We start from the raw sequence: 24,987 nt of genomic DNA on the forward strand, positions 1-24,987 counted from the left end.
ACTGAGGCAAAGCATCGTAAAAAGGTCAGGAGCAATCATGTTTCGCACTGGATGTGGTTATCGCGAAGAGGGCAATGTACATACACGTAACTTTCTTCGTACAAACGCTGTTTGTTTGGTTGTACCACACACACGCACACCTCCATATTCACACACGCTCTTGTTGTGTGCTTTGTTGACGAGTTTTGGAACTAGTCTTAGCCTAGCCTGCACGTTGCTGTATAAATCAAACGTAAAGCGACCGTGTAGAAGTGTGCTGTGAACAGGATTGAATTGTATACCACTGTATCGAGTCGCCTGGTTCATGCAGGCGAGGGTTTGACCTTGATGCTGCTGGTGTTGGTTGACCTGTCGGCGGGAGATTATCGGTTTTACGACCATTTCACGAGTCTCTGGGGTGTTTTCCAATTTTCTGCTGCCCTGATCGTTTGCGTTCGGTGCCTGTTGCTCGCACTTCATCATCGTTCTGGCGCCGGTACAGTACGGCACGAGCTGTATGTACGTGACGCTTCCGTTGTAGCAGCTTAAGCTGTAACGATCTTGGCTCCAAGAACCTGTCATTTTTACGAGAGTACGTGCTTGAGTGTACGTAGAGTATGAAACTGTGATTAGAGAAGAAAATACTCAGCTCTCGGCCATCGGTAATCATATGTTTTGCAAATGCGTTCCAAACTAGCAAACGAGCGAGTTTAAATTAGAAGTGGTATGAATTTGAACAAATTTCAAACATAGAACTAGTGAACGATTGGAGAGCACTGGACAGCAAAAACGATATCTGAAATAGTGTGAAAAACGGGTTCATTGATCGTCATTTTGCTTCTATGACTGTCATTGTCTCAAGATCCTCTACTTATAGTTTTGCTAGTCTTTAGTTTCGTATTGTTATAAAATATGACGTTGTTAGGGTAGGCCCGGACCAAGGCCCCGAAAATAGAACAACTTCAAAGATTACGATTTGTGTAACATTTAGTCGGTATATATTATTATTGGGGCCCTTCACGATTCTATTAAGTTTTTTGTATGGAGTTTCACAGTTGGAGGCTGAAATCATGTAAACACTCCATACAAAACCGCACATAAAACTAGCCTGCAATTTTCAGTCTAGATTATTCTAGCCTCAAAGCTAGAATTAGATTCGAGTACCTGCTCGAAAAATGGCAAAACAAGGTGATGTTTACATTTATCCCAAGGTGAATTAAAGAGATCTGGTGATGGAATCCAGAATCAAAGTGTATGCAGTCCAGGTGGTCTCATAGTATGTTTTTTATAAATTATTTTAATATCACATTTTGAAAGGATGGTTAAAAACTTTTGTTCAAACAAGCAGTTCTGGAGGCTTGACGAATACACAAAACACTTGTAAAATCTTCATTCAGAAACAGAAATGATATAAATCAGCCTTTTAAATTCATACACCTTGGGATAAGTCCACCTGTATATCGTACCCACTTAGATAGCTGCTCGAAAATTGCTATACAATGCAAACAGCTGACAGGCTGAAATTTCAGCCTACGAACTTAAAACGGAAAGGGCCCCATTATTGATACTAAGGCTTGTGTAACCGTTTTATTGTGGAATCGCAACTTAGAAATACATTAAATACGTCAGATACGCCTTTGGCTCTTGTGGCAATCATTTTGATATAAATTATCGCCTGTTCAGATTTGTTCATTCAAATTTAGTACTAACATACTAGCTAAAATGCTACAACAGCACGATTAATGAAGTAATGATTTTAGAAGGCCAGATCATAGGTCTAATTGTTTGTCGTTCACGTCTTGATGTTTTAGTTTAACCTATGTATAATTTAATTTTAATCTCTCCGATGAAGTTAACAAATTAGAGTAAAGTCCGTTTTATCGACTATAGATCGATTTGATAGATATATTACTTAAAAATAGTATATGATGGTTTTAGAGTAACTTAGGCTGCTTAGAATATTATGCAATTATCATAATAATCATTGTTATTACAATATAACTATTTGTAATATTATAGCCTATTAGATGAATAAATAGGAACATTACATAGTTAATGTAAGAATTGGCACAAGTGCTTCATAACACACCAGTATCCTCTAGCCGATGGAAAATGCTTATTATTTTTCTCCATTTGAAGCTAGAACATTTATTGATCAAGAGCTGTCCTCATTATTTCGAAACGATTATTCGCACCTGAAACCTATACAAGATTACAATATACGTACAACTACACTGTACTACACTGTTGGATCATCTTCTAACTACCATAAGGTCAACGGTTGTAATGAACACATCCACAGTTTCGCCCTTTCACTGTCGCTATCTCTACGAGTATGGCCCGCAAAAAGGAGAAACTTCGTACCAAAACATACTTTTATTTGATGCTAGAATCGTTTTGGTAATAGTGATACCGTTTCTATTCTCATAGCACGCTTCCGAACAAATTCTGCCACTAATGGAGCTAATGGTATCGATGTAGATACAGTTTCCGAAGCATCATCATTAATTCAGACCGGAAATCGTTAGTTTCGCATCTACTGCATGAATAAATTAAATATCTTATCTTAGAGTCTATCACGCGCCTTGAAGCACCTTAATGTAGTGTTTCTATAATTCTAGCAAGGTGAGACCCCATTGACCACATATTGAACTTTGTGCTAATGGGATGTTATAGTTGTGGATTAAATTGTTGTTCAAAAGTGGTTGTTTGAGAATATATTTATTTCCCGATGTAGGGATTATTTGTGTAAAGGTTCCATTCGTGGTACACAACGTGGAACTCCGAGCTAAGCACTTCTTCATCTCGACACGATCGAGACTAGACTGATTGAAAGCAATTATCACATTACAGGGAAATTAATTCATTGCCAGCCCGGGAACGAAACCGCCGTGCCACAATATTTCACAGTTCAGCGAGTGAGCGGCACCGAGAACAGTGCGCCATAACTCACACCATCCGCCATAAACGCGAGGTAATGAATTTTGAGCGCAATTTTCATCACACCTCAACGCCGAAATTAACATAGAAATGGCGCTGTCACTGTCACAGCACGCTGGCAGGATTATCAATTATGCAAACCAAGGCCGGCAGGCAGCCCAGAACGGCACACGGCACTTTCACCACACAATCGTTCCGGTTGTCACTTCACCTTTCGGCTCGCGGGCGGAAGTGAGTGTATTGGTGATATTTAATTTCCTCCAAACAAATCGTGCAGCAATCAAGCAATGACGTCGTTACAAGACTGCCGAATCGAACGCCGTGTAAGGAAACGCTAATGCTAATTAATCAGGGTTCGTGATTCGGGCAAGCTTGTCCCATGTCACACAGCAAACGCCAATCGGTAACTGCTAATGTTTGATATTCTTCACCTGGTTTTCTTCACCTGTCCGTACCTGTCCGCACTGTTTTCCGTCTCGTTGACGGTGCGAGGGCCGTTGACCGTGAAAATGGATGTGCAAATAGACACACACCACACCCAAAAACCCACCCAAATCGCGTCCCACGTGCACGAGATATGAGAAGCTTAGAGCGTGTTGTTGTGATTGCCAAAAACTACACGACAGTGGTGGTGGAGGTGGGGAAAACTACTTGCAACCCATCCGGAACATTGGCCGGATAAAGTGCAATCCATTTTGTCAAATGGTAACAAGCGTGTTACGATCAAGGTGGTGCGGCTTTTAGGTGCTTTTCCGTCACGTGACCGAGGTTGGGTACGTCCTCGTACAGATAGAATTCATAATTTCCTATTCGTTATTTGTGGTTTTGGTAAGTGGGACGGATATTGTTGCCAAATCGCAGGGCAGAGAATAAAAGTCTTGCTCTGCCTAAGCAAATGTTGGTGGAAATGAGCTGTGCATGTTTGGTTCTGTTCTGTTCGTCTTAATGAGGCTTAGGTTTACTTTTGTACAACGCTGCTCCTAACTAGACGGATCAGTTTTCGCAAGGTTTTGTTGTTTCATATTGGTAACCTACAACCCGCGCAGGAAACAACCTTGACCGCCGTGAGATGTCCGTGCTGACTGTCTGTCCAACCAAAATAACAAGATTGATTGACAGCAACGTTTGAAAAGCTGTACTTCATCGGTCAGATTTGAACAAACTGATACGAATAGCTGACATTCTCTGACCACAGAGGTCAAGGCAGGTGCTGGTCGGGTGTAGCGACCGAGTTGTGTAGTTGTCCTCATACCTTTGCATTGTCCTCACAGCAGTTACTGCTGTCCTTCTTTTGCCAATCTTAGGCATGCTTTCGTTCCAACTGTTTGAATGTTTTGTTCGGCATGAATTTTGTGACACCTTGTGGTATAAGTGTGAAACCTCCAGTTAAAGGTTTAGAAATTGATCTCTAATCATTCAGGACGCTATACACAGGAACATTTGTAAAATAAACAATGCAACACAACCTTTGCACCTTTACCAGAGAAAAACATTTTAGAAAACCCTTTAAAATAAATAAAAATTACCAATAAATAGTGATTTTTTGTCGGCCGTGCCGGGGACGTCCCAACGACGTGCTAAATCAAGTGAGCAAACCAACATGTAGAGCCTATAAAGTACTGCATTGTACCATTTACTCTAATGTTTTTGTAAAGATGAATTAAAAGATAACGTGTTCAAATTCTTGACTGGATATAAGAAAATTGCTTTATGAAGATAAAATAATAGTTCTTCTTCTTCTTTTTTGGCACAACAACCGCAGTCGGTCAAGGCCTGCCTGTAGCATTAGTGGATTCGGCTTTCAGTGACATTTTTATTATAATAGCAGGATAACCAGTCCTGGGGCATGAGGGGCACGTTCCATTCGGGACTTGAACCCATGACGGGCGTGTTGTTAAGTCGAAGGAGTTCACGAAAGTACCGAACCGTAAAAGAACGAACATAAAATTAGCTTACACTATTGGGTTCTTTTTGTGTGCGATTGCATGAGACTGTATGAAAAAATCTATACAATGACGATCACAACGATTAACCACACACGAACGACCTTTGTCGCGCGATAATAGTAGCACAATGATTATAATCACGATGATGATGATGATGATGATGATGGTGATGGCGACACTGATATAATGATGATGAGATGTGCATGAGCATTACCCGGCCAATGTCTCGCCGATGGGATGACATCGACAAAACCATTAGCACGAAATGCGCTCACGCTAGATGACATTCGACTCTACACGTGCGCGGGCACGGCCGTACGAGGGTTGAAATCGATCCAATCGGAATCGGTTTCCGTTTTCATTGCACTTACCCTTGATTTCCTCCTCGGTGAAAGTTTTCCCTTTGGCAACCGAGCTCTGGGTGAAGGAGAAAGATAATGTGAATGTGTGTGTGAGAGAGAGAGAGAGAAAGAAAAAAAGTACAAGAGGAAATCAGTTGCAAGGTAGCAGCAAGGGAAGCGAACTAAATCAACCCTTCAACTACATTGTAGTCGGGTGTAAGGTGATGACTCCTTGAGAAGAAGCACGTTGACTACTTACTTTGCGCCGTCCTATCAGTGCAGCTCCCAGCATCTGTGCAAGTGGAGGGAAACAAGAATACGATATACAAGTTAAAATGTAGTTCATAGTTAACGGTTGCTTTTGCAGAGCGAAGCAGTAGCGCGACACAAATAACGCTGCATTGTTGTAATATAAAACTCCTGTTCGAGCAGTACAATCTTTTACCCTTCCTCATTTTGCTGCCCTTTGAAAAGTGTTTCAGTTTTGGAGCGTAAACACCACTGGAGACCAGCTTCGTTCAATTACCGCACCGATTTTAATGCAATTCAGCCACGAACGAAGTGACGCCACGGCACGCTCGCTTAATCGTATTTCATTCTTAACTGACATGATTGCGATATATGTATGTGGCCGGAATGTGAAGAAAAGCAGCGCACGGTAATTAGTTTACAAAGTTTACTGCACTGGCTTGGCCGGGCTGTTGCGGTTTGTTGTGCACCATTGGTGGTGATGACAACAGATTCACAGGGGGTAAAATGCGATGGAGACGCCTGGTGCCGCTCATGATTCATACGGCGGCCATTGCCATTTCTGGTTTGTTTCCGGTGATGGCCGCCCCGGCAGCGAGCGAGAGTGAAAGCAAGATAAGTGGTGAAATGTTGTGTGAAACCAACAGAATGAGGTTGAAGATGGAAAGGGGGAGGTTATTTACGACTTCCTTGAACTTAGCGTACTTATGCAATTAACCTTCCTGTTGCGGCTTCCAGCCTGCTTCTGCTGGTAGCGAAATCAACCTTCCCCCTAAGCCTACTCCATAAGAGGTTGGCGCATTTGTCTGCATTTGAAATTGCATTTGAAATTCATTTTTACAACAGCGGAACAAATTCTGCTGCCCCGAAGCAGCACACTCGCGTCTGCATCTTGGCATTTTTTTCTCTTCATCAACGTTTTTGTGGCCGGTTGGCTAACTTTTACCGTGCAATGGAAAATCGAACCCTTCCCTGGTTTTTGAAGCAATAAAAAAACGACCATTACGAAAAATGGCAACGGAAGAGAAGTTGAAGAGAGGCTATTCCCGGAAAGAAGACTTGAGCAAAAGTCGCTGCCACGTTCGCCAAACGATTCCATCGTCGAGGGCACGTGATCGCTGCCGGCAGAACATAATTGCACCATTGATGATGGGTGTTGCTTTTGCCACTTGTACGTAGAGTTTAGGGACGCGTTTGGCGTTCGCTTCGTAGAAGCTGGGCAAAACGGGGTTGGTAAATTTAATTGCAAAGAAGCTCGTTTTTGAAACGTACGAACTTTAACCGTTCGAATGATTGCCCGGTGGGTGATTTAACTTTTATGGAAACAGCGCTATCTGCTATCGCTGAGGTAAGTCCATTGTCTTGATTTGAATGCAAAAGAAATTCAGTTTCTTGCCAATTTTAAACAACATAAAAACATCCCTTCAACGATTAAATCACGCATTTTCAACCATCAGCTTCTTCCCTGGCCGTGTGGGTAAAGCGTTTCATTTTCACATTCCATCGTGTGTGCATAAGTTGATAAAAATAACTCAAACCACGGTACATTCTTTGTTGAATCACAGTAAAATATGACCGCCCAACGGTGCTACGCTCACCTTTGCTGCGTCTTCTATCTCACTAAAATCACTCATGATTTCAAGCCGGCTACAAGCACGGGTAAGAATGGGACAGAAAGTGGAGCACCTAATTCACTACCGATTCGCTAATTAACACTTCGCGGAAAATCGAAATCGAGAAAACAAAACACACACCGTGCTCAAAATCACTGCTTCTGAAAAGGATGAATTGCCGGGATAATTAATGATACAGAAAGGTACAGAACACTTTTTTGCCGTGGGAACGATCGCAAACCAATTACACTCGTCTCGGGAGGTATTATTGGCAAGCCACGATGGACGAAAGGGCAAACAAAACAAATAGCAATCAGAAGCGCGATCACACAAGGCGCACGATCGCCCGATCAAGCCCGCGCGAAAGATGACACTGGTTTGTGACACCGGGCCCAGCCCACGCCGCCGCCCATTCGACACAGTGCGGTGCATTCGGTTGCATTCGTTGTCGCATCCCCAACCGCCACGCGAAACGTACCCGTTGCCCGGTCGAACTATTCGGATCGAATGGAAAACAGATTCATAACGATGCTGCTCGCCTCGAAGATCGCCTCGAACGTTGCAAAAGGGGTTTCATGGTGAGGCGGGGCAAGTGGAACGAGCAGGCTGACACGGTATCGTAGCGAAGCGTTACAGTGCAGTCGGCCGATGAGCGCGATGTACCGGCACCTCACAATTCACAAGATTGTGTGGTTTTGGTCCTCACTGTGTAGCCCTCGTGCCCCAAAAATAGCAGAACCGTTGAAGCGCAAAGAAGAAAGGGTCGTAAAGTCGGGGAGCCAAGGTGTCCACCCCCATGAGGAAGGCAGGTGGAGGGTTGGAGCGATCAGCGGTGTGATGCCTCACCGGTCCGAAATGAAAACGAAACGAACGAAGGAACAGGACAGTGCTGTCACTTGTTACTGTGTAAAGATTCTAGCAGTTTTTTTAAGCATAATACAGTGGTGAACATAACATTTGTTGTTTGGTTATAGCTATTAATAAACACGTAAACAAAACAATGATGTCAAACAGTTTTAATAATAAACTTTGTTCATCATGTTGTTGTGTTCTTATGTTAATAAGTGTATTCATTTGATGGTTCATCAAAAACAACAAAATACTTATGAATATTTAAAAGCTATAATGTATCATGATAATTTTTTTAACCGATCCGTTTATAATCCGGTTTTTGTAATAATGGTGAAATTACCTTATCGATTAAGATTTGTATGAATTTGTTCAGAATGTTTAAATAACGTGTTTTACACCAGTGGTGCTCATGTCGTTAATACATAAAAGGTGTTTTTTATATTGATGGAATATTCACCAAGAAAGGTACCAAATTAAATTAGAACCAGTTGGACTTTTGATCTTTTTTATATTGTTACTTATTAAACAATTATTTTACACACATAATGAACATCGGCTAAAATATACATTAAGGCAAAAGAAGCTAGAGCTGTTCCCAATGTTCACAAATAAGTGATTCTATCCTGTCTAAGCTTTCTGTTTGAAATATATTTTCATATATTTATGTTTGAAATATATTTTTGAAATTAAAAAAACATGAAAATAAATAGAAATTCCAGAAATTCTGAATTATGAGAAATTTTTGCACAAAATTTTATCGTTATACATACGTTAACAAAGCGTAATCCAAAGATATGGGAAGTCCAGAAAAAAGTCCACAAAACCTACACCTAATTACACCTAATGTGAAACATTGCGGTACTGTAATTAAGCTGCACTCTCTATGAACGTGACGTATTTTATGGATGATTCTTTTTTTAGTATTACCAGCAACACAAAGTACTCCTCGAGCAAAGTATTCCATAATTATCATCGTCCCATAAAAACGCGGTTCTCTGATATATTTTCTGTAAATAGTAGGCAGTAATTGTTCTATTATTTCAAGCAGTGTTAAACATATTTTACCAGATAAAAAAAATTGTTTTTATTTTTCGTAAGAATGACTCAGGCCAACTAGCCTGTTTCTATTTCTATAATTTTATGATGTATACTTTTTTGCGGGAAATAACGAGTGACATATTTTAACTGGTATTAAATTGAGATTTGTATCTTTAAAAATAATAAGCATAGTCTATGTAAACAACTGTGTAAAAAAGTCAACTATCCACTAATCCTAAGGCATCCGAAAAATCGCTACACTCTTCATTTGCAGCGAAACCGGTGGTCAAACCCTCCACAGCTGACGATAGTTTATTTTTGCGGCGCGCTCTTAGGAAACCGCAACATGGTGGCAAATGCTGCAACCGCGCACTCTCATCGATGCATCAACCCGTTGCACCAGCTGCAGGACGCGGCGGCGGCACACAAAAACCCCGAAGCCGATCAAGTTCGAGGAAGTGAAGCTCAAAGGCGCACATCTTGACTGGCACACGGGTTGGCACAGCCGACTGCTTGCCGTTGTGCCGCGCATATACTTAAACTAATCGCACACTAACGTACCGGATTGAGAGTGCGAGAGCGTTGGCGGGACGCAAAGGAGTAAACTATGCTGCTAATAATAGTAGGTCGCGGATATCTTTAGCCCTCGTTAGCTACCGTTTTGCAGCCCCACCGCGTGCGCTGCCTGCCCTCCCGCAGCACGCCGCGTCAGGTTGTTATTGTTTACAGCTGATCGCGCGCTCGCGAACAAACGAACGGCTGCTTGTTGTGTATACCAGCTTTCCTTTCAGATTTAGTGACAGCCTTTTCACATGCTGCAGTGTTATTTTCTCTCTTTCTTCATTTTACTTTTCTCAAGTTCCGTTGCTTTTTTGTCCTCTCTGTACACTCTTGCTGTGTTTTGTTTCGCAGCGCGCAGCATCGAAACAATTACTCGTGATGCGACACAAATTCCTTTCTTTGTTGACTTCCCGTTGGGTTTTGATCAATAAAACCTGCTATCAGGTTACGAGGTAACCGGGGATGAAACAGTGTAGGGATGAATCATGTGATTCAATCGGCCAACATTTGCGCATTGGTTCAATGAGCAAAAATACTTCTCTAATTACGCGTGGAGAAAACAATGTTTCAAAATATTCAATACATTAAAAGTAATGGCATCTGCGGTGTGAAATTATTGTAACAAAAAACAAAAAAAAAAGATAAGCAAATTATAGCTCGTATTAACTGAGGAAATCTCTTTACAATCTGGTATCGTTATGCAAATTTTAAACCTTCCCTTCTCGCCGGCGTCTAGTGACGAAACGGAGCATGAAAATTCCACTCATCTCACATCGCAGACAAGCACACACTCACACAACCACATTATTAAACTGCCAGGTGTGCAGCTGTTCGGCATTAGCCAAAAGGGCAAAATTATAAATCTCATCAATAAGACCGATCCGTGACAGACCCACGTGGGAGGTGAAGAAATGGAGGCTAGCCGTAACGCGGCAGCAGGCACGGCAACTCAGACCGGCTGCTCAGACAGAGAATGATCGATCGGCGTCTCCCGAGAGACATTCAGCGTTGTGCTGTTCTATTCACTTTAATGTTATGGTAAAAATGAAAATAAATAACAATAACAAAACCCATAACGAAGCACCATTGGCTATTACAACTCTACCTTAATTTGGCTGTAGAATCCACTCATTCGAAATCGAATGTGTAGCAATGCGGGTGGGTACTGATCGCGGGATGTTAAGACAGAAAGCAATGCAGTAGCAGCAGCACGCTCCTCCCGTTCGTTCGCATTAACGCACCAATGCACTTTGCTTCACTTTGTCAGGCGGTTGTTAAGATCAAGAAAAATAGACTTCAATGTCCAACTTTGCACAACTAATTCAGCTTTGGGTTATTTTCTTCGCTTTATTCAGTTTTTTTTTCTTACTCTCTTGATATCACTCGATCACTCTGCTGCCACGCAAACACCTGGCTGGCCGTTAAACTGTCGTCTAAATTTGTATACAACAAAAAATCAACTGTCACATCAAACTAATTAGTATGCGCACGCGTTCTGCATCCGTTCATCCCGTTGACGGCGCCGACACCTTCCCAACCGGGTAGACACGCTCGCTCAAAACTCAATTCCATTCAAAACAGCCGTCCCATTCGATCGTAAACACACGGTCTAGAGAAAAACTGCTTTTCAAACTGGCAATGATACAGAACTGATCACCCCAAACATGCGCGCACTCACACACATACACCTGCACAAATTATGCTGTTTCGTTGTCAATCGCGCAGAGGGAACAACCGACCACCGTACGATTCAAGGCTTTCCGTAGTACTGTCCCGCTTGGCGCAGCTACCCTTAGCGAGCCTTCAAAGAGACGCTTTGAGACGCGACGGTTTTCCTTCCCCCCTTAGCGCCTGCTACACACGCATAGGAATCTATCCTCACCGCTCGACCGTTTAGCTAGTCACAGAGCAACACGAATCGTACGTGAAATTTCACCAGCCACCCCGAAACAGAAACGCTCCCTTGCGCGATCGGTGATGGCACGCTTTAATCCACCTGGGTTGGTCGGTTGGGATTTATTTTTCGACTTTTACCACGAGGTTATCTTTCGTCTCGAATGCCGTGTTACACACACACACACAAACACTAAAGCCGATGTCGCAAAGTGTCGTCGATCGCTTGCACATCATTCACCGCGTGAGTTCGTGATCGCACAGTGATCGCATTGGCACAGATACGTGAAGAAAAAATATAAATATATGGCACACGGCTTGTGACACGCGGTTTACGCACCGAATCACGGCTGTGGCGGAACAAACAAACAGCGGTTGCGACTGCTTTGCGTATCGCTCGTCGGTACACTGAACGCGCCCGATTTTACCAATATCCCCGTTTTCCGAGGGTCAAAAGTTCATGCGGGATGTGGAGCCGGATTTCCCTTTGACCGGGGGTTTTTAACGCGGTGGAGGGGGGAACTTTTCCCGTGGGATGCTGGGACGGCACGCATACCAGCGCACTGCTGAACGGTGCCTTTCCGGCGTGTAGTACGTAATCTGCTGTATGCCTCGTGGCGATGGTCCGAAGCCCTCCTAACCTGTTTCCCCGTTTCCTGCTTTCGCTGCCCTTTTTGGCCGTGTGTTTTTGCTGACCTTTTAAGAATAGCCCACCAAAAAAATCGAGCGCACGGTAGGTTTTGGTTTACGCTTCCTTCAAAGAGCATTTTTTGCATCTATTGGGGCCCGCCAGGCATGGCATCGGCGGCACGTTTGTCACTCAAATTCGGCGTTCTCGATGTACAGGTGGGATTGTGTGTAGATGTGCGTTTGAGTGTGCAGGTGGTTGTGTGCGTGTGGAAGACTGAGTGAAATTAGCATGCCCTCCGCCAGGTTGTGTGCGTGCGCGTTCGGGATCGTTACTGGGCGACAACTTACTGTCGCACAAAAAGACTACAGGCAACAGTAAACTGAAGCGAAAAATTTACTTTAAAGCATTTGAATTATTTCTGTAAAGGAAATTTGAAGTCGAACTTACTTATCTATTTTTTTTTTCAAAAAATTGAAAAAGCTTAATGCTCTTAATATTGCAGAATGTTGTTATGTTTTTAAATATTTTCCCTTCAATGCCTTCAATGTTTCTCCATTAAATTTAATTTAATGCTTTCAAATTTGAAGTCCAATTCAAGATCAATATTTCATTTGGTTGAATTCATTTGTTGTTTACATATTGTCTAAAATACGTAATTAAAATGCATAGTTATTTTTTAGAATTGTTTTTCTGATAAGACAAAAAAAACCCAACAGGTATACTGTTTTGCATTTGGTCTAAATTTAATGCTCCCCAAACCATCATGCTCTGCGTATGCGTGCTGGGTTGTTTGGTTTTTTGGATGTTTGTTTTAATGTCGTTCTTGTTGTTGTGCTACAAAAAATCGTCAAAAGGTGATGGTCACTTCATCGTTCAACCGGTAAACGGTCATTTCCGTCCGCGTGCGCTGGTTCAAAACAAGAATAACAAATGTTGACAGTCGGCAAGTAAATCAAAACACTGCAAGGTGACATCCACTATCGGCGGATCGTGAACGGATAGGAGCAAGCTGGAGGAAAAACGTTTTCTCGCACATTTTTCATCCCAGGATAGTCAACAGTTTAGTGACTCATGGAAGAGGATTGTTTTTATCTTATTCCTTACAGGATTTAATTTTGTATGCTTTACTGAGTAAAACATACAACATTTACATATATATTGTTTTTTTCATTAAATTGGACACATTTGCTTGCCCGTTTGAAAACTTATTCCTTTAAAAGGCATTTATTTGAGTAGGTTAAATTGCATTATTTAAATATTTTACATATTTTACAAGCAATATACTGTAGGAAAATTGAACACCGTCTCCCTTGATTACAAAAAAATTTTGCAATGTCCAAATCCAATGCACCTTACCGGGCAACCAGACGTATAGAGACAATTTCGTGGCTGTACCTAGCTGTCATCCACACATGGCGTAAAAATATTCGCCGTGAAACGGATTGTTTTTGTGTGGAATTCTCATCGAATATCATTGATTGTCATAAATTTTGGTAACTTCACGGCGCGTCGCCATTTGACCGAATGCCTGGTTGCATGGTTATGCATGTCGGCAGAATGATCCAGCTTGTGAAGTGAAGTTTTCAAGCTTGTGAAGTGATCCTCATATCGCTTCCTTTGAATACTTTGACCACATATCGACTCAGAGATTTCATAAGGGTGCTACGTAAGTATAAGTGGTAAATAGAATTTTCGGCCACAGGATACAAGAAGCCACTATTATTACCACTTCTAAGGCATTTGAACTTTGTATTTGTCCATATGTTGTTTATAAATGTAGTTCTGTCATAAGTATAACGCAGCTTAGTTCTTATATAAAAGATCTTTTTTTTAGAGTAAAATTCAACTCTCTACTAGGTATGCTTGCACTTCGGGTGTTTTCCAAGGTAGCGTGCAGAGTCCGTTATTGTTTGCCCTTTTCGTCAATGACATTTATAATATTTTACCTCCAGATGACCATCTTCTAAATGCGGATGATGTCGTCTAGTGATAGTGAAAGACTTCAATTCTACTTCAACTCCTTCGTCATATGGTGTTCTGTAAATTTGATGTGCCTTTGTCCCGATTAAGTTTCCATTATTTTCATTATTACTTCCAGTTCCATCTTACTTTCATTTTCCACATTATTTAGAGTAGAAGCTTCTCAATGTCTGGTGTTACGTCTATTTGTGACCTTGGAGTTAAACTTCAAGCAACGGTTGAAGGATATAATAACCAAAGCATATAAACATCTGGAATTTATGCTCAGGGTTTCATCTGAGTTCAGAGATCTTTCCTGTTTAAGAACTCTTTACTGCAGTCTAGTTCGTACAATTTTGAAACATGCTAGTATTGTATTGAGCCCTTCTAGTATTGAGGGATGCACTAGATTAGAAAATGTTCAAAGACACTTCACCAGGGTTGCATTACGTCGTATTTTTCCATACGATCATGATCAGACGCAGGATCCATACGATACATCCTGTGTTCCGGACGCCAATTTCAAAATCTGAGCAATCCGCATTCGCGTTTCATGTGCTCTCGGAACTCAGTCCGCCATCCTAACTACTCAGCAGGTCATCCGACTTATCCATACCAACGTCTTATCTGGCCAGCCGGTCTTCCGGTCAGCAAACATCGTCGGATTGAACAGCTCTAACCTCCCAGGTTTCTCGGTGACCACTGTGCACAATTTGATCGGGGCCATTTCTTCAAAACCAATCCAAAGATCCAATTTTTATTTAAATCCTATCTCTATTTTCTTGCATCACTAGTTATTTTGTGTACTGCAAATGTAGAGTGCTTTTATGAGTGTTGTTTCCAAGAATTTTGATTTTAAATATGGCTTGTTTGATTCTGTTTTGGTTATAATATTAGTGGTTAGGTTTGAGTGAGGCTAGGTTAAGTTAGGCTAGATGGAGATTGATTTTGTTAATAAAGTATAATCATATACTTTATATCGTTATCTGTATAGGTTTGAAAAGGCTTTAATTATAATTCTGTTTTATAAAAAAAAAGATCTCAAAAGCATTCAAAAGCTTTTTTCAATTTGTGGATAATCATTATTTATCATTAGCATATTCCCAGCAGAGCAGTACGGTTAAAATTAGGTTATCTTCTACATAATTATACACAAGTTCATATCTTGTCACACAAAAGCTCACGAAAAGGCATCAATTAAGTGTTATTGCTAAAGCAGTCATTTGATCTGGAAAATAAAGTCCAAAAGATAAAATAAAGTCCAAGTCGCAAAAAAGGCAAGCAGCGCTACAGCATCACACAACACAACATATTACTTCATCAGGTTCTCTGCTGCTTCCTGGCTGCGCCGTACTGAATGATAATGTTTTGCACTTTGCTCGTGCAAAGTTCACCAAACGAAAAACACAAATCTCGGCAGCACCCGATTCACACGCGCGAACACTTTTGCTACCGACTTTCCTTAGCCGTTAATCCCGTCCGATCAACAAGAGTACGATCTAGCCCAGAAAGTAGCACGAACACAAGCGTCACGATCACGGTACGACTCCCGCGGCACGGTGAACAATAGTGAACGCATCCTGCCGAACGGGTGCTCCCGAAACCGCGCAATTGCTGGCCGAAAAGTTCAACCCGAGGGATGGTACAATTGCAGCAGCAGTACCCCCCCTGCCTTCGTGAACGCAACCCGCATGTTCGAATGGGTGACGGGTGGTTTGCTATTGAACCATCCATTCGTCCCTACTCTCCGGCACGGTGCAGAACCTTTTGAAGTGTTTGATGGTCACGGTACCGTGGGGTTTTTCGCGCGAAAAAAGCCCTTTTTCCTACCGCTAATCAGTTCGCGTGCTGGCAGACGGATGTCGACAGCACCCCGCCCAGAGGGTGAGAAGGAAAGCGTGCAGAACGGGCAGAAGAACGGACCGGCCGTTCAAACATGAACGTGGTTGACACATTCAAAATGCCGCTATTTTTTACGCCGCCGCTCGACGACATCTCTGACAAAAGCAGACGACGGTGGCAGACGGTGGGAGATGCAAACGGGCGTTAGTGTTTGTACTTGAGGCTTTTCAGTAACAGTGACAGCAATGCAACACACAGGGAACGGGAGAAAGGGGAGTGGATGATGAGGTATTCTACCCGCCGCGGAGGTGACGAAGCTCGTGACAAAATGGCATCGTCACCGAACGGTTGTCGGTGTCCTTTCGGTTTGTGTGTCTGAATGGTTTGTTTTTTGTCATATAAAAACAGTCACACAAAAACAAATAACCAAACCCCTCCACACGAACACGCACACACATAGCTCATGCCAGACAAACGACAATACGATCGCATTATTGGGGTGACAAGAATAGGCAGGGAAACAAATTTGTCTTTTCGCCATCATTACCCACAACGCGCCAATGTCGGTCAGCGCGTCGGTCGGAATGTCGATCGTGGTCGATCAACAACGAAATAAAAAAAAAACTTGCTCTCTCGCTCTTTGCATAGTAACATCACTTTTGCTTGTATCGGAAAACAAAAGTGGCGCCTTGAGCGGTGCTGCACGGAAGAAAGAGCACGAAAGCGAAAAGCAAAGCAGACTAGATGCGCGCGTTGCCAAAAGGTGTTTAGTGTGTGTGTGTGTGTGTGTGTGTGCTTTGTTGGCGACTTTTGAGCAGAAGACAAGCAGGCGTTCGTTGTCGCCACGGAAATTGATCGATCTTAGTCTTGATCGGCGCCAACAAAAACGACACGATTGGCGGGATCAATGAAAGTGCAACGGTTTGGATCACTTTCAGTACATCCTTTTTAAACATTTCCTAGCATTCGCTGCCAAACCGACGGTGTACCAGAAAGGACACGCATGTCATCGATTTTTTTAGTCGCTTAAAGAAGGTGTAAGCATAATCTACAGCGCTGCGTTAGTGTGAATTATTGCAGGTGGATTTTTATTCATTTGTGTAGTGACTTTGAATTGCTAACACTTTTGCGTTTCTAAGAGTTTTGCTACGCTCTGAAGAAGACAATCCTTTAAACGATCTTTCTTTTCTACTTTTATTTGTTTGTTGATAAATGTGACAAAATAAAACGTTGTATAATAAGTTGTAAGATGTACGCAATATTTTTCAAGTGCATTCTTATTAATCATTAGTCGTACGTGCAAATGAACAATTCAACAAATTTTATTTTTCGTCTCATATGTCGCAAAAGGCTTAGTTAGTCAAATTAAACCACTTATGAACTAGGTTTACTAATTAAACTAGCAATAACTGATTAGAATTCTACCCTTAAGCAGGATAATTAATTTATACGAATCTATACGAGGTTTGTAACATGTTGTCCGGTCATAAATGTAATTATTATTATTTATTGTTTAATCTTCAACAGGCCGTATGGCCTAATTAAGATAAGTAACAGTACATTAAAAAATACATAGCATCAACAAGGTTTGTATCGCAATTCACTGCGGCCACGGCAGAAGTCGGAGACGTTCCTTGAAGCACTGAGTTGAGATGTCGAAGTCGAAGCAATCCGAAACAGTGTTGAAAACAGCCGACATGCGGAACATAGGGTCAGACCGACCAGCGCTGGAACGGGGTTGAGCGAGCCGAAGAGTCTCTCTACACCTAAGTGTTCGAGATGGTGCATAGATATTGACTCGATGCAACAAAGGCGATGAGTCGATAGAGCCATTTAGCAAACCAGCGATGAAAGAGCACTGTGCATTGCGTCTTCTAACCGAAAGAGGATCAAGGCCTAGAAGACGGAACCGCGCAGCATACGGAGGAAAATTATTGCGATCCTGCCAGGGAAGTAGGCGTAGGGCATATCGCGCGAGCTTACGTTGGATCGCCTCAATTCGAGCAATTGAAAAAGCAGTGGTTGGGCTCCAGACTACGCACGAATATTCCAGAACCGAACGAACGATACTGTTGTAGACAGCTCTGATGCACATGGGGTTGCGGAATTCATTAGTTGTCCGGATAACCACGCCAAGTAGTTGGTTTCCTCTGGCTACAACGTCATCGATATGCTGTTTAAAGTTCAAACTTGAATCAAGAAGAACGCCCAGGTCTTTGGCATGATTTTGTCGATTAACTGCAGTGCCGTCCATGAAGTAGGTACCAGTAACTGGGCTCCTGCATCGACTAAAAGACACACAAAAGCATTTCTCGATGCAGATAGTCAGTCCATTGCGCTTGCACCACGAACAGAAGATTTCGATGCAGTCTTGCAGGAATATACAATCACCTGTGTTATGTATAGGCGCGAACATTTTTGCATCGTCGGCAAACAGACTGACACTGTCGGGAAGTAAAGCAAGGGTAACATCGTTGATGAACAATATGAAGAGAAGCGGAGAAGCCCACCAATATTGCTTCCTTGTGGGACACCCGAGCTGCTGACTATTTCTTTGGATTGTGCTTATCAATTTTCGCGATGTATGTGCGATTAATTAGGTAAGACTTAAGCCACTGTACGAGTAATATGTTCGATTTTAGTTATGGTCGCCATGTAATGTGATCGAGTACCGTCGCAATAGGTCAGTATTTCGAGGTAGAATAACACTTTGTTCAAAGCGGACTTTTCGTCACTAGATCCTCCAGGCCATCTTGGAAACCCGGAAGGGGTTTCCCTTACTGGAAACGCTGGAGTTTAGAAGCCTTACCTTGGGTAGGCAAAGTTTTTAGGCGTCCAATCCAAACGTCCAATCTTGTTTGGTTTGTTTGGTTGACGGAGTTGGTTTTATTTATACTCAAAATACGTTATGGAATGAGTTTTTGTGCCAATTAAAGGTAATTGATATAAGGCGCAATTGATACATTGTATTACCTATTGTATTGCCATTGCCTATGCAGCGCTTATAGTGTTTTTACGAAGGTTCTGGAAAGTTTCAGCTGTTCTAGCCAAAGAACGGGTGCGTTCGTCGGTCTTTGCCTACGCTGCGCTTTTAACGATAAGTTGCTTTGCGTTCTCTGTTTGTCTGCTTTGCTACAGTAACGCTTTAATTGCTTATGTTGCACGTTTCGGCTGTTTTCGTTATGTGTGTCTCAATGGTTTTTTTCTATGAACGGTATGGTCTGGGTATGTTGCTATGGTGTGGATTGATTTGCTGATGTGTTATAAAGAATGTGTAACAATAGTGTGATTTGGCTTTCCGGGGTGTGTTACAATGTGTCTATATCTGATATTGTGTATTATAAAATGCTCTGTATTGTAGATATGCTACATGAGGATTGACAAGTGTACACATGTCCTCATGGGAAGAGAATACGTGGTAGATGCCCTACTTGAGCCGTATAAGGGGCCGTCCATAAATTACGTAACGCTGAAATTGGGATTTTTCGACCCCCTCCCCCCCTATCGTAACAAAACGTAACGTTGGAGGAGTCCCCCCTTCCAAAATTACGTAACGCATGATCGAACACCCCCCCCCCCTTAATTTGGTTTTGCATCAACAAATACAAAAAAATATGGGTTTATATTTTTTTACTTGATTGCTTTTATAAAGTATGCAGAGTTGTTTTAATTAATGTTTAATTAAAATTAATGTTTAATTAATGAAAGGCTCCCCCGGTGGACTCGCACTCCTACCGCCGTTCTGTCGCAGTGTCGAGTACGCCAACGGTTCCACACGCTGGTCATCCTGCAGGGGATCCTCTCTTCTACTCTTCGATGGCCCTGCTGCTGGGCTCAGGATCGTCGGCGTCTCACTTTTGTGGACTCCTCCACGTCTCGGTGTCGATCCTGCCAATAGGTCGCTATCGGCTCGATGCGCCTGCTGGTCACCACAGCTTTCCGGAGTATATTCACCCTCCATGGCACTTCTCACACTGTAACTTGCACCAAATTTTTAATTTGTTACGGATGTAACAAGAATAGCGAAACTGCTAAACAAAAAACAGATCTTTGAACACCTTTTTGAAGGGAGGGTTAAAAATTTGCTGCGCTTTATTTGCCTGTTTCTTCGCTACTACCGCTTAATCGTTCCCTGTCTCGTAACGTTACGAATTCCCTTTCTCGATCATCCGGGTGGTCTGGATGATCGAGGCAGCCGAATTATCCAACTAATCCTGATTGACAGCACCGCATGACTGTTGTTTACCAACGATAATATACAGGTCGATGCGTTTAGCGTAGAATGACATGTAACTGTTTGAATTTTGTTGACGGTAGGATTGAAAACTACAGTCTTTACCTGAGACACACGGCTCTTAAACCTGTATTACACGGTGGATTTTTTCATGGCAATTTTCTGTCAAACCTCTGTTTTGGTATTTTATAAATGTCAAGTTCGTATTCCCTATCAAAAGATATAAAGAAATAAAAGTGCAAAACTTACCCAGGTGGGCGATCATTTGTCAGTGACCAGTGATAGGATTGTATTACGTTACGTAACAGAATGTGAATCCCCCCTCTCCCCTATGTAACAAACCGTAACGCTACAGGGAACCCCCTCCCCCCCCTTTGAGCGTTACGTAATTTATGGACGCCCCCTAAGTGGCGTTTCCGTCAACTGTGACGAAGCGAACTAAGGGACTTTCAATTAATTGCGTAACAAAATGTATTATCAAAAAAGCCATGTCATGATAGTTCTTTTTGTTAATCAAACGTATGAAATAGAAAAAGTGTGCCTCCGAACGCCCTCCGCGTTGAAGGCGTTCGAACAAAAAAGTGAGTTGCTTCCAGCGTAACATTTTGTTACATAAGACGTAGGTGTAACAGTATCATTTTTGGTGGTACGTTATTTTTGGATGATCCACGTTTTACTCAATTTGTGCAACACGCTTAGACCTCAATTTAATTGTAGTGTCATATATGAAGACATGTATGAACAATATGGCAGGTGATATATTAACGTCCTCGACCTGTACAAAACTCACGACATTGAACCGAAGTCATACAAAAATCGAAAAAAAGCCGAGGCTTCACAATATTGGAGACTCTCTTCGGCTTTACTCGAAGCCAATCGTGGACGTGGCCAGGCCGTAATCGTTAATGTGTCACCTGTCTATCATCCCTAGCGACATCATTCCTGTTGATAATCCATTACTCTTTATCTGATGCCTTTATATCTAATTGGCTTGCAACACTTTCAGAATTGATTACCATGCCAATTTTATTGTTAGTTCTTAGATTCCTCACGTTTATAGATTATTCTTCTTCACACATACGTATCTTTCAATATTCGTAACGATCGAAAAGGATTAACATCATTTTTATAGTGTTTATATCTATGAGATATAAACTTAATATTAACGAAAGTTAATCTATAAAAACAGCTTTAACCCCAATGCGTAAAATATTTAACATGGGCAAATTTGTACATTTTTATTGTATATACTTTTTAACTTCGAATAGAATATACTAAACCATAAATCACCAACTCCTCCAATCTCTAATCCACTGTTCGCATTCTTTTCGCTACATATATTATGGTCGGCAAATGAATCATTTCCTCCCACCAGGGGTCTCCTTTCCAAACGCAGTAAAATGGCACACATGGTATTCATAAATAATTAATTACACTACCCTCTCAGATTCTTTCTCAGCTTAGCGTTGCTATTTTCCCTTCTATGAAATTTGAAATCTTTTTTTCTCTCTGTTTAGGTATCAGAATCGCAATTTCCAAACGATGCCATCTTTTTTACCAAATGGTTCATCTAAGCTTTCAACAGACCGTAAATGAAACGCTCCTCCCACAACCTTTATTCCGCTCCATGCAGGCGAACAGATTACGTTTATGTTTTTTTCCCCCGGCGGGCAATTCAAGGGTATAGATCATTAGATCGTGGGAATGGAACAACCAAATGATACTGTTTAGAACAGCAAAGTACGGAAACATGTCGTCCACTAGCCCAGGACCAGCTCTGCTTCGTCCAGGGCAACACCCTTCTCTGACATCCCGCTAGGAGCTAGTGTCGTCGTAAACAAATGTCTCTCCGATTGAACGGTGAACAAATTTCCTCTCTATCTCAAGGTTGACGATCCATGGCCACGATCTGCTACTGGCGATGGAGCTCGAGGGATTCCACCCGAACAACCGACCGGGTGACTGTACCAACTGCTGCTTCATGGCAAACTGACCACCGTGTCTCCTGTGACCGAGCAGAAACGGTACGCCAGTTGGTTGGTGTATGTGTGCGGAGCGGTCGTAGATCATTGAGCAAACTGAAGATCGTTCATTCGACTCAAACAGGTCCGGATTCGGAGTGGACCTATCCATCGTGGCGAGGAAAGAAGTTTTGAAATGGTTGGCAATCTGCAGAAAAGGGAGATAAAGAGATAGATAGAGAGAGAGAGAGAGAGAGAGAGAGAGAGAGAGAGAGAGAGAGAGAGAGAGAGAGAGAGAGAGAGAGAGAGAGAGTGTTCGTGCAAGGGCAGCAGTGAAGATGCCAGGGAGAAAAGGGTTTATTGCCTCCCTGACCGTTTGAAACTATTTTTAGTTCGTCATCGGCTTGAGACACGATTGCAGCGTGTTTATTTTTGGTTGCCGATGAGATGCGCGCGGCATGTGCACAGTAAAGGAAAAGCAGTTTCAGATGTTTTTCTTTCTTTCTTTCTTTTTTTTTTGTTAAACTGACCGGACCAGATTAAAGCGCCCAACGGCTGTGTAAACGTGGCTGCGTATGAGTGAAGGGGATGTTTTTTTTTCACTTTGTTTAAAAATTTACTCAAAATGAAGAAATAGCACGTGCGATCAGCTGATCACTTCGGGTGTAATGTATTGTTGCAACAGAGTCTCGATTCTTTGTGTGAATTGGTTTTTAAATATTTCTGTTGGTATCGGTAATCTAAGAACGATCACGTCCGGAGGTCAGAACAACAATAAAAACTCATGAGAGGCTCTATCTATCTATTATTTGTGAATTATGCAAACATCCTTAGGGAACATCTTAAACATTATGAGGAACCATGAGGAACACTTAAAAAATCTTGTGTTTGTAGGGTTTATTACACTAATTAATGATTGAACAAGAAGTCACAAATAGTAAAGCTTCATAAGTGATCAGTTAAATAAAAACAAAATAATTAACTAATTACGGTAGTGTGTATCATAATGGAAAGCTCGATTGATGTTGTATGAAACATATTTTTTCGTGACGGTTTTATTATGCTTTATATTGTTTTTTTTCTTTTGTAAAACCTCGAGTTTTACCAATTTGTATTAAACGTTGAACTTATAAAAGGCACAAAATCGGAAGGCAGAAGAATTAACAGAAGGCTGAAGGTGTTGTCAGTACAACGATCCGTAAACGAATAATCTTTATTTTTGACATTCGGATTATCGCACAGTTGTCGCGGTGATGGTCATATTCCGATCCGGCACTATGGTCTAATTAGGGGTCAAATCTCCAGGGTACTACACTTTGATATTTTAATCCGAATGCTATGGGACATTTTTCATTTTTGTGTCTCATTTCGATTGCATGGGCCTTGAAATATGTACCATACGATCGTTACTATCGTTCTGATCATTCCGATCGTTTCGCTCATTTATTCTTTTCCAATTATACTTTGATCGTTCTGATGAATACGACTGAACATAACCCGGTTCTTAATTTTGAACATAGTACCGATCGTTACATTATGAGGAACGAAATAAAACTGGTTGGTTCGCACCGGAACGTGCATCACTTATTCAAAGCAGTGTTTTTTTTTAATTATTATGACCATTCATGATTTCAATTCCCAGTGTGTTGTTTAACAGACTATCAAACGTTTCTGAAGGGATGTGAAGAATGTTTTGAATGAAATGAAAACAACTTATTGTTTTTCGGTTGATATCCCTTCCAATTTTGTATGAATCTTTTTTTATCAACAGATAATGTAAAAAAGCAATCAATTAGTCGAAACATTCCGATTTTAATAACAAACAGCATCACTGAAATGTCAATCCTTGTCCGTCGCGAAACTCACTGTGCGCGGCTCGTTTGTTTGTAAACAATAGCAGCAATATTGAATCATCCTTCGTTCCTGTATTCACAATTTCTTCGAATCGCTGAACAGTTTGATTCGTCAACTTTCCTTTCAAATGAGTTGGAACCTGCTATTAGTGGTAAAGCATGTAATCTTGTGTTGTGTTTGTGTGATCGGTGATAAACTGGGTGAATCCGCGCAGAAGCCGGCTCTTGTGCGAGCCTGCATTGACAATGCCACGCACGCCTTTATCGGGTGCATAGTCGCGGAGCTGGTCCTTTTCAACTTCAAACATCAACTTACGCGACACGAGTACTGCTGGCTGCTTTTCGTGGCAACGATTATTTCATCATGCATTGATTTGGATCATTTTATAGAAGCAAAGTCATTCAGATTGCAGGTAGAGAGCGCTTTTATGATTGCTTATGTTTAAACCCCCTCAAGTGACTTTCTTTTTATTTTTAGGATGCCACCAATCTTGACCGAAGACCATTTCTTCACAATTCAACGATATGTGTAGTAATTTTTATCTTATTTATCCTTACGAAGCGCGCTAGCAATCAATTGCGTATGTTGATTGCGATGGCTTTCGTGGCATTTAGCACGCATCATTTACGTGATGCGACAAGGCGTGGAATTTGGTTTAAATCGCCTTTTCAGGACAGCAGCAGTCCGGCAGTTCCTTATGCACTATACATTGCGTATGTTAATATCATTCCAAGTGTGATCGTTTATCTGTTGCAAACAACGGGCAGCAGCACCGTGCCAAAAATGAAGCTAGTTGAGGAGTTGTAAATTAAGTTGGGAGAATGCAATGTGATTGGAAATAGAAAATTAATTTTAAATAAATCAATTATGATATTCTATAGATGCAGTAGGCTTTATTTGTTTTTATGTAATAAAATCAAAATCGAAATTATTGCACATTTAATTAATTTAAAATTTAAGCTATGTAAAAATAATACGCTTCATGTGAGTCGCCTGTATTGCCCACATCATTATTGTTGTAGTATTTTCACTAGGAAAAGAGCATTCAAGACCTTTTCTAATTTTGATGGCATCTGTCGTGGGAAATTTCATGG

The 24,987-nt window shown here is 41.7% G+C and overlaps 2 protein-coding genes across 10 annotated transcripts in view; one reads left to right on the forward strand and one right to left on the reverse strand.

The window, feature by feature from the left end:
- The window catches only part of LOC1276079 (calcium-binding protein E63-1), an 85,941-nt gene extending 70,395 nt beyond the window's left edge, over positions 1-15,546 (reverse strand). Inside the window, exons 1-4 of one of the 9 annotated variants that reach the window (XM_061649694.1) lie at positions 7,310-7,486; positions 7,054-7,229; positions 5,466-5,498; positions 5,237-5,282 (exon numbers count right to left, since the gene is read on the reverse strand). In XM_061649694.1, coding sequence (XP_061505678.1) covers positions 5,237-5,282; positions 5,466-5,498; positions 7,054-7,089 — 115 coding nt within the window. In that variant the 5' untranslated portion in view covers positions 7,090-7,229; positions 7,310-7,486. Of the gene's footprint in view, positions 1-5,236; positions 5,283-5,465; positions 5,499-7,053; positions 7,573-10,624; positions 11,420-15,318 lie in introns of those variants that run through there. The other 8 variants (XM_061649696.1, XM_061649697.1, XM_061649695.1 and 5 more) reach the window with 8 other exon arrangements.
- Positions 15,547-23,895: 8,349 nt separating this feature from the next.
- LOC1276081 (transmembrane protein 267) lies at positions 23,896-24,773 on the forward strand. The gene is made up of 2 exons (XM_315389.4): positions 23,896-24,305; positions 24,371-24,773. The coding sequence occupies exons 1-2, from the start codon at positions 24,021-24,023 to the stop codon at positions 24,698-24,700; spliced, it is 615 nt and encodes a 204-aa protein (XP_315389.4). The 5' UTR covers positions 23,896-24,020; the 3' UTR covers positions 24,701-24,773.
- Positions 24,774-24,987: the final 214 nt, after the last annotated feature.

The sequence above is a fragment of the Anopheles gambiae genome, chromosome 2 (genome assembly GCF_943734735.2).
Source record: "Anopheles gambiae chromosome 2, idAnoGambNW_F1_1, whole genome shotgun sequence".
NCBI classification, from domain to species: domain Eukaryota; kingdom Metazoa; phylum Arthropoda; class Insecta; order Diptera; family Culicidae; genus Anopheles; species Anopheles gambiae.

What these genes read in the sequence shown, in the direction of transcription:
- LOC1276081 (XM_315389.4), top strand. Translation starts at nt 24,021, where the DNA reads ATGAGTTGGAACCTGCTATTAGTGGTAAAGCATGTAATCTTGTGTTGT. An exon ending in CAAAGTCATTCAGATTGCAG is followed by an intron (nt 24,306 to 24,370) that starts GTAGAGAGCGCT and finishes TTTTATTTTTAG; the next exon opens with GATGCCACCAATCTTGACCG.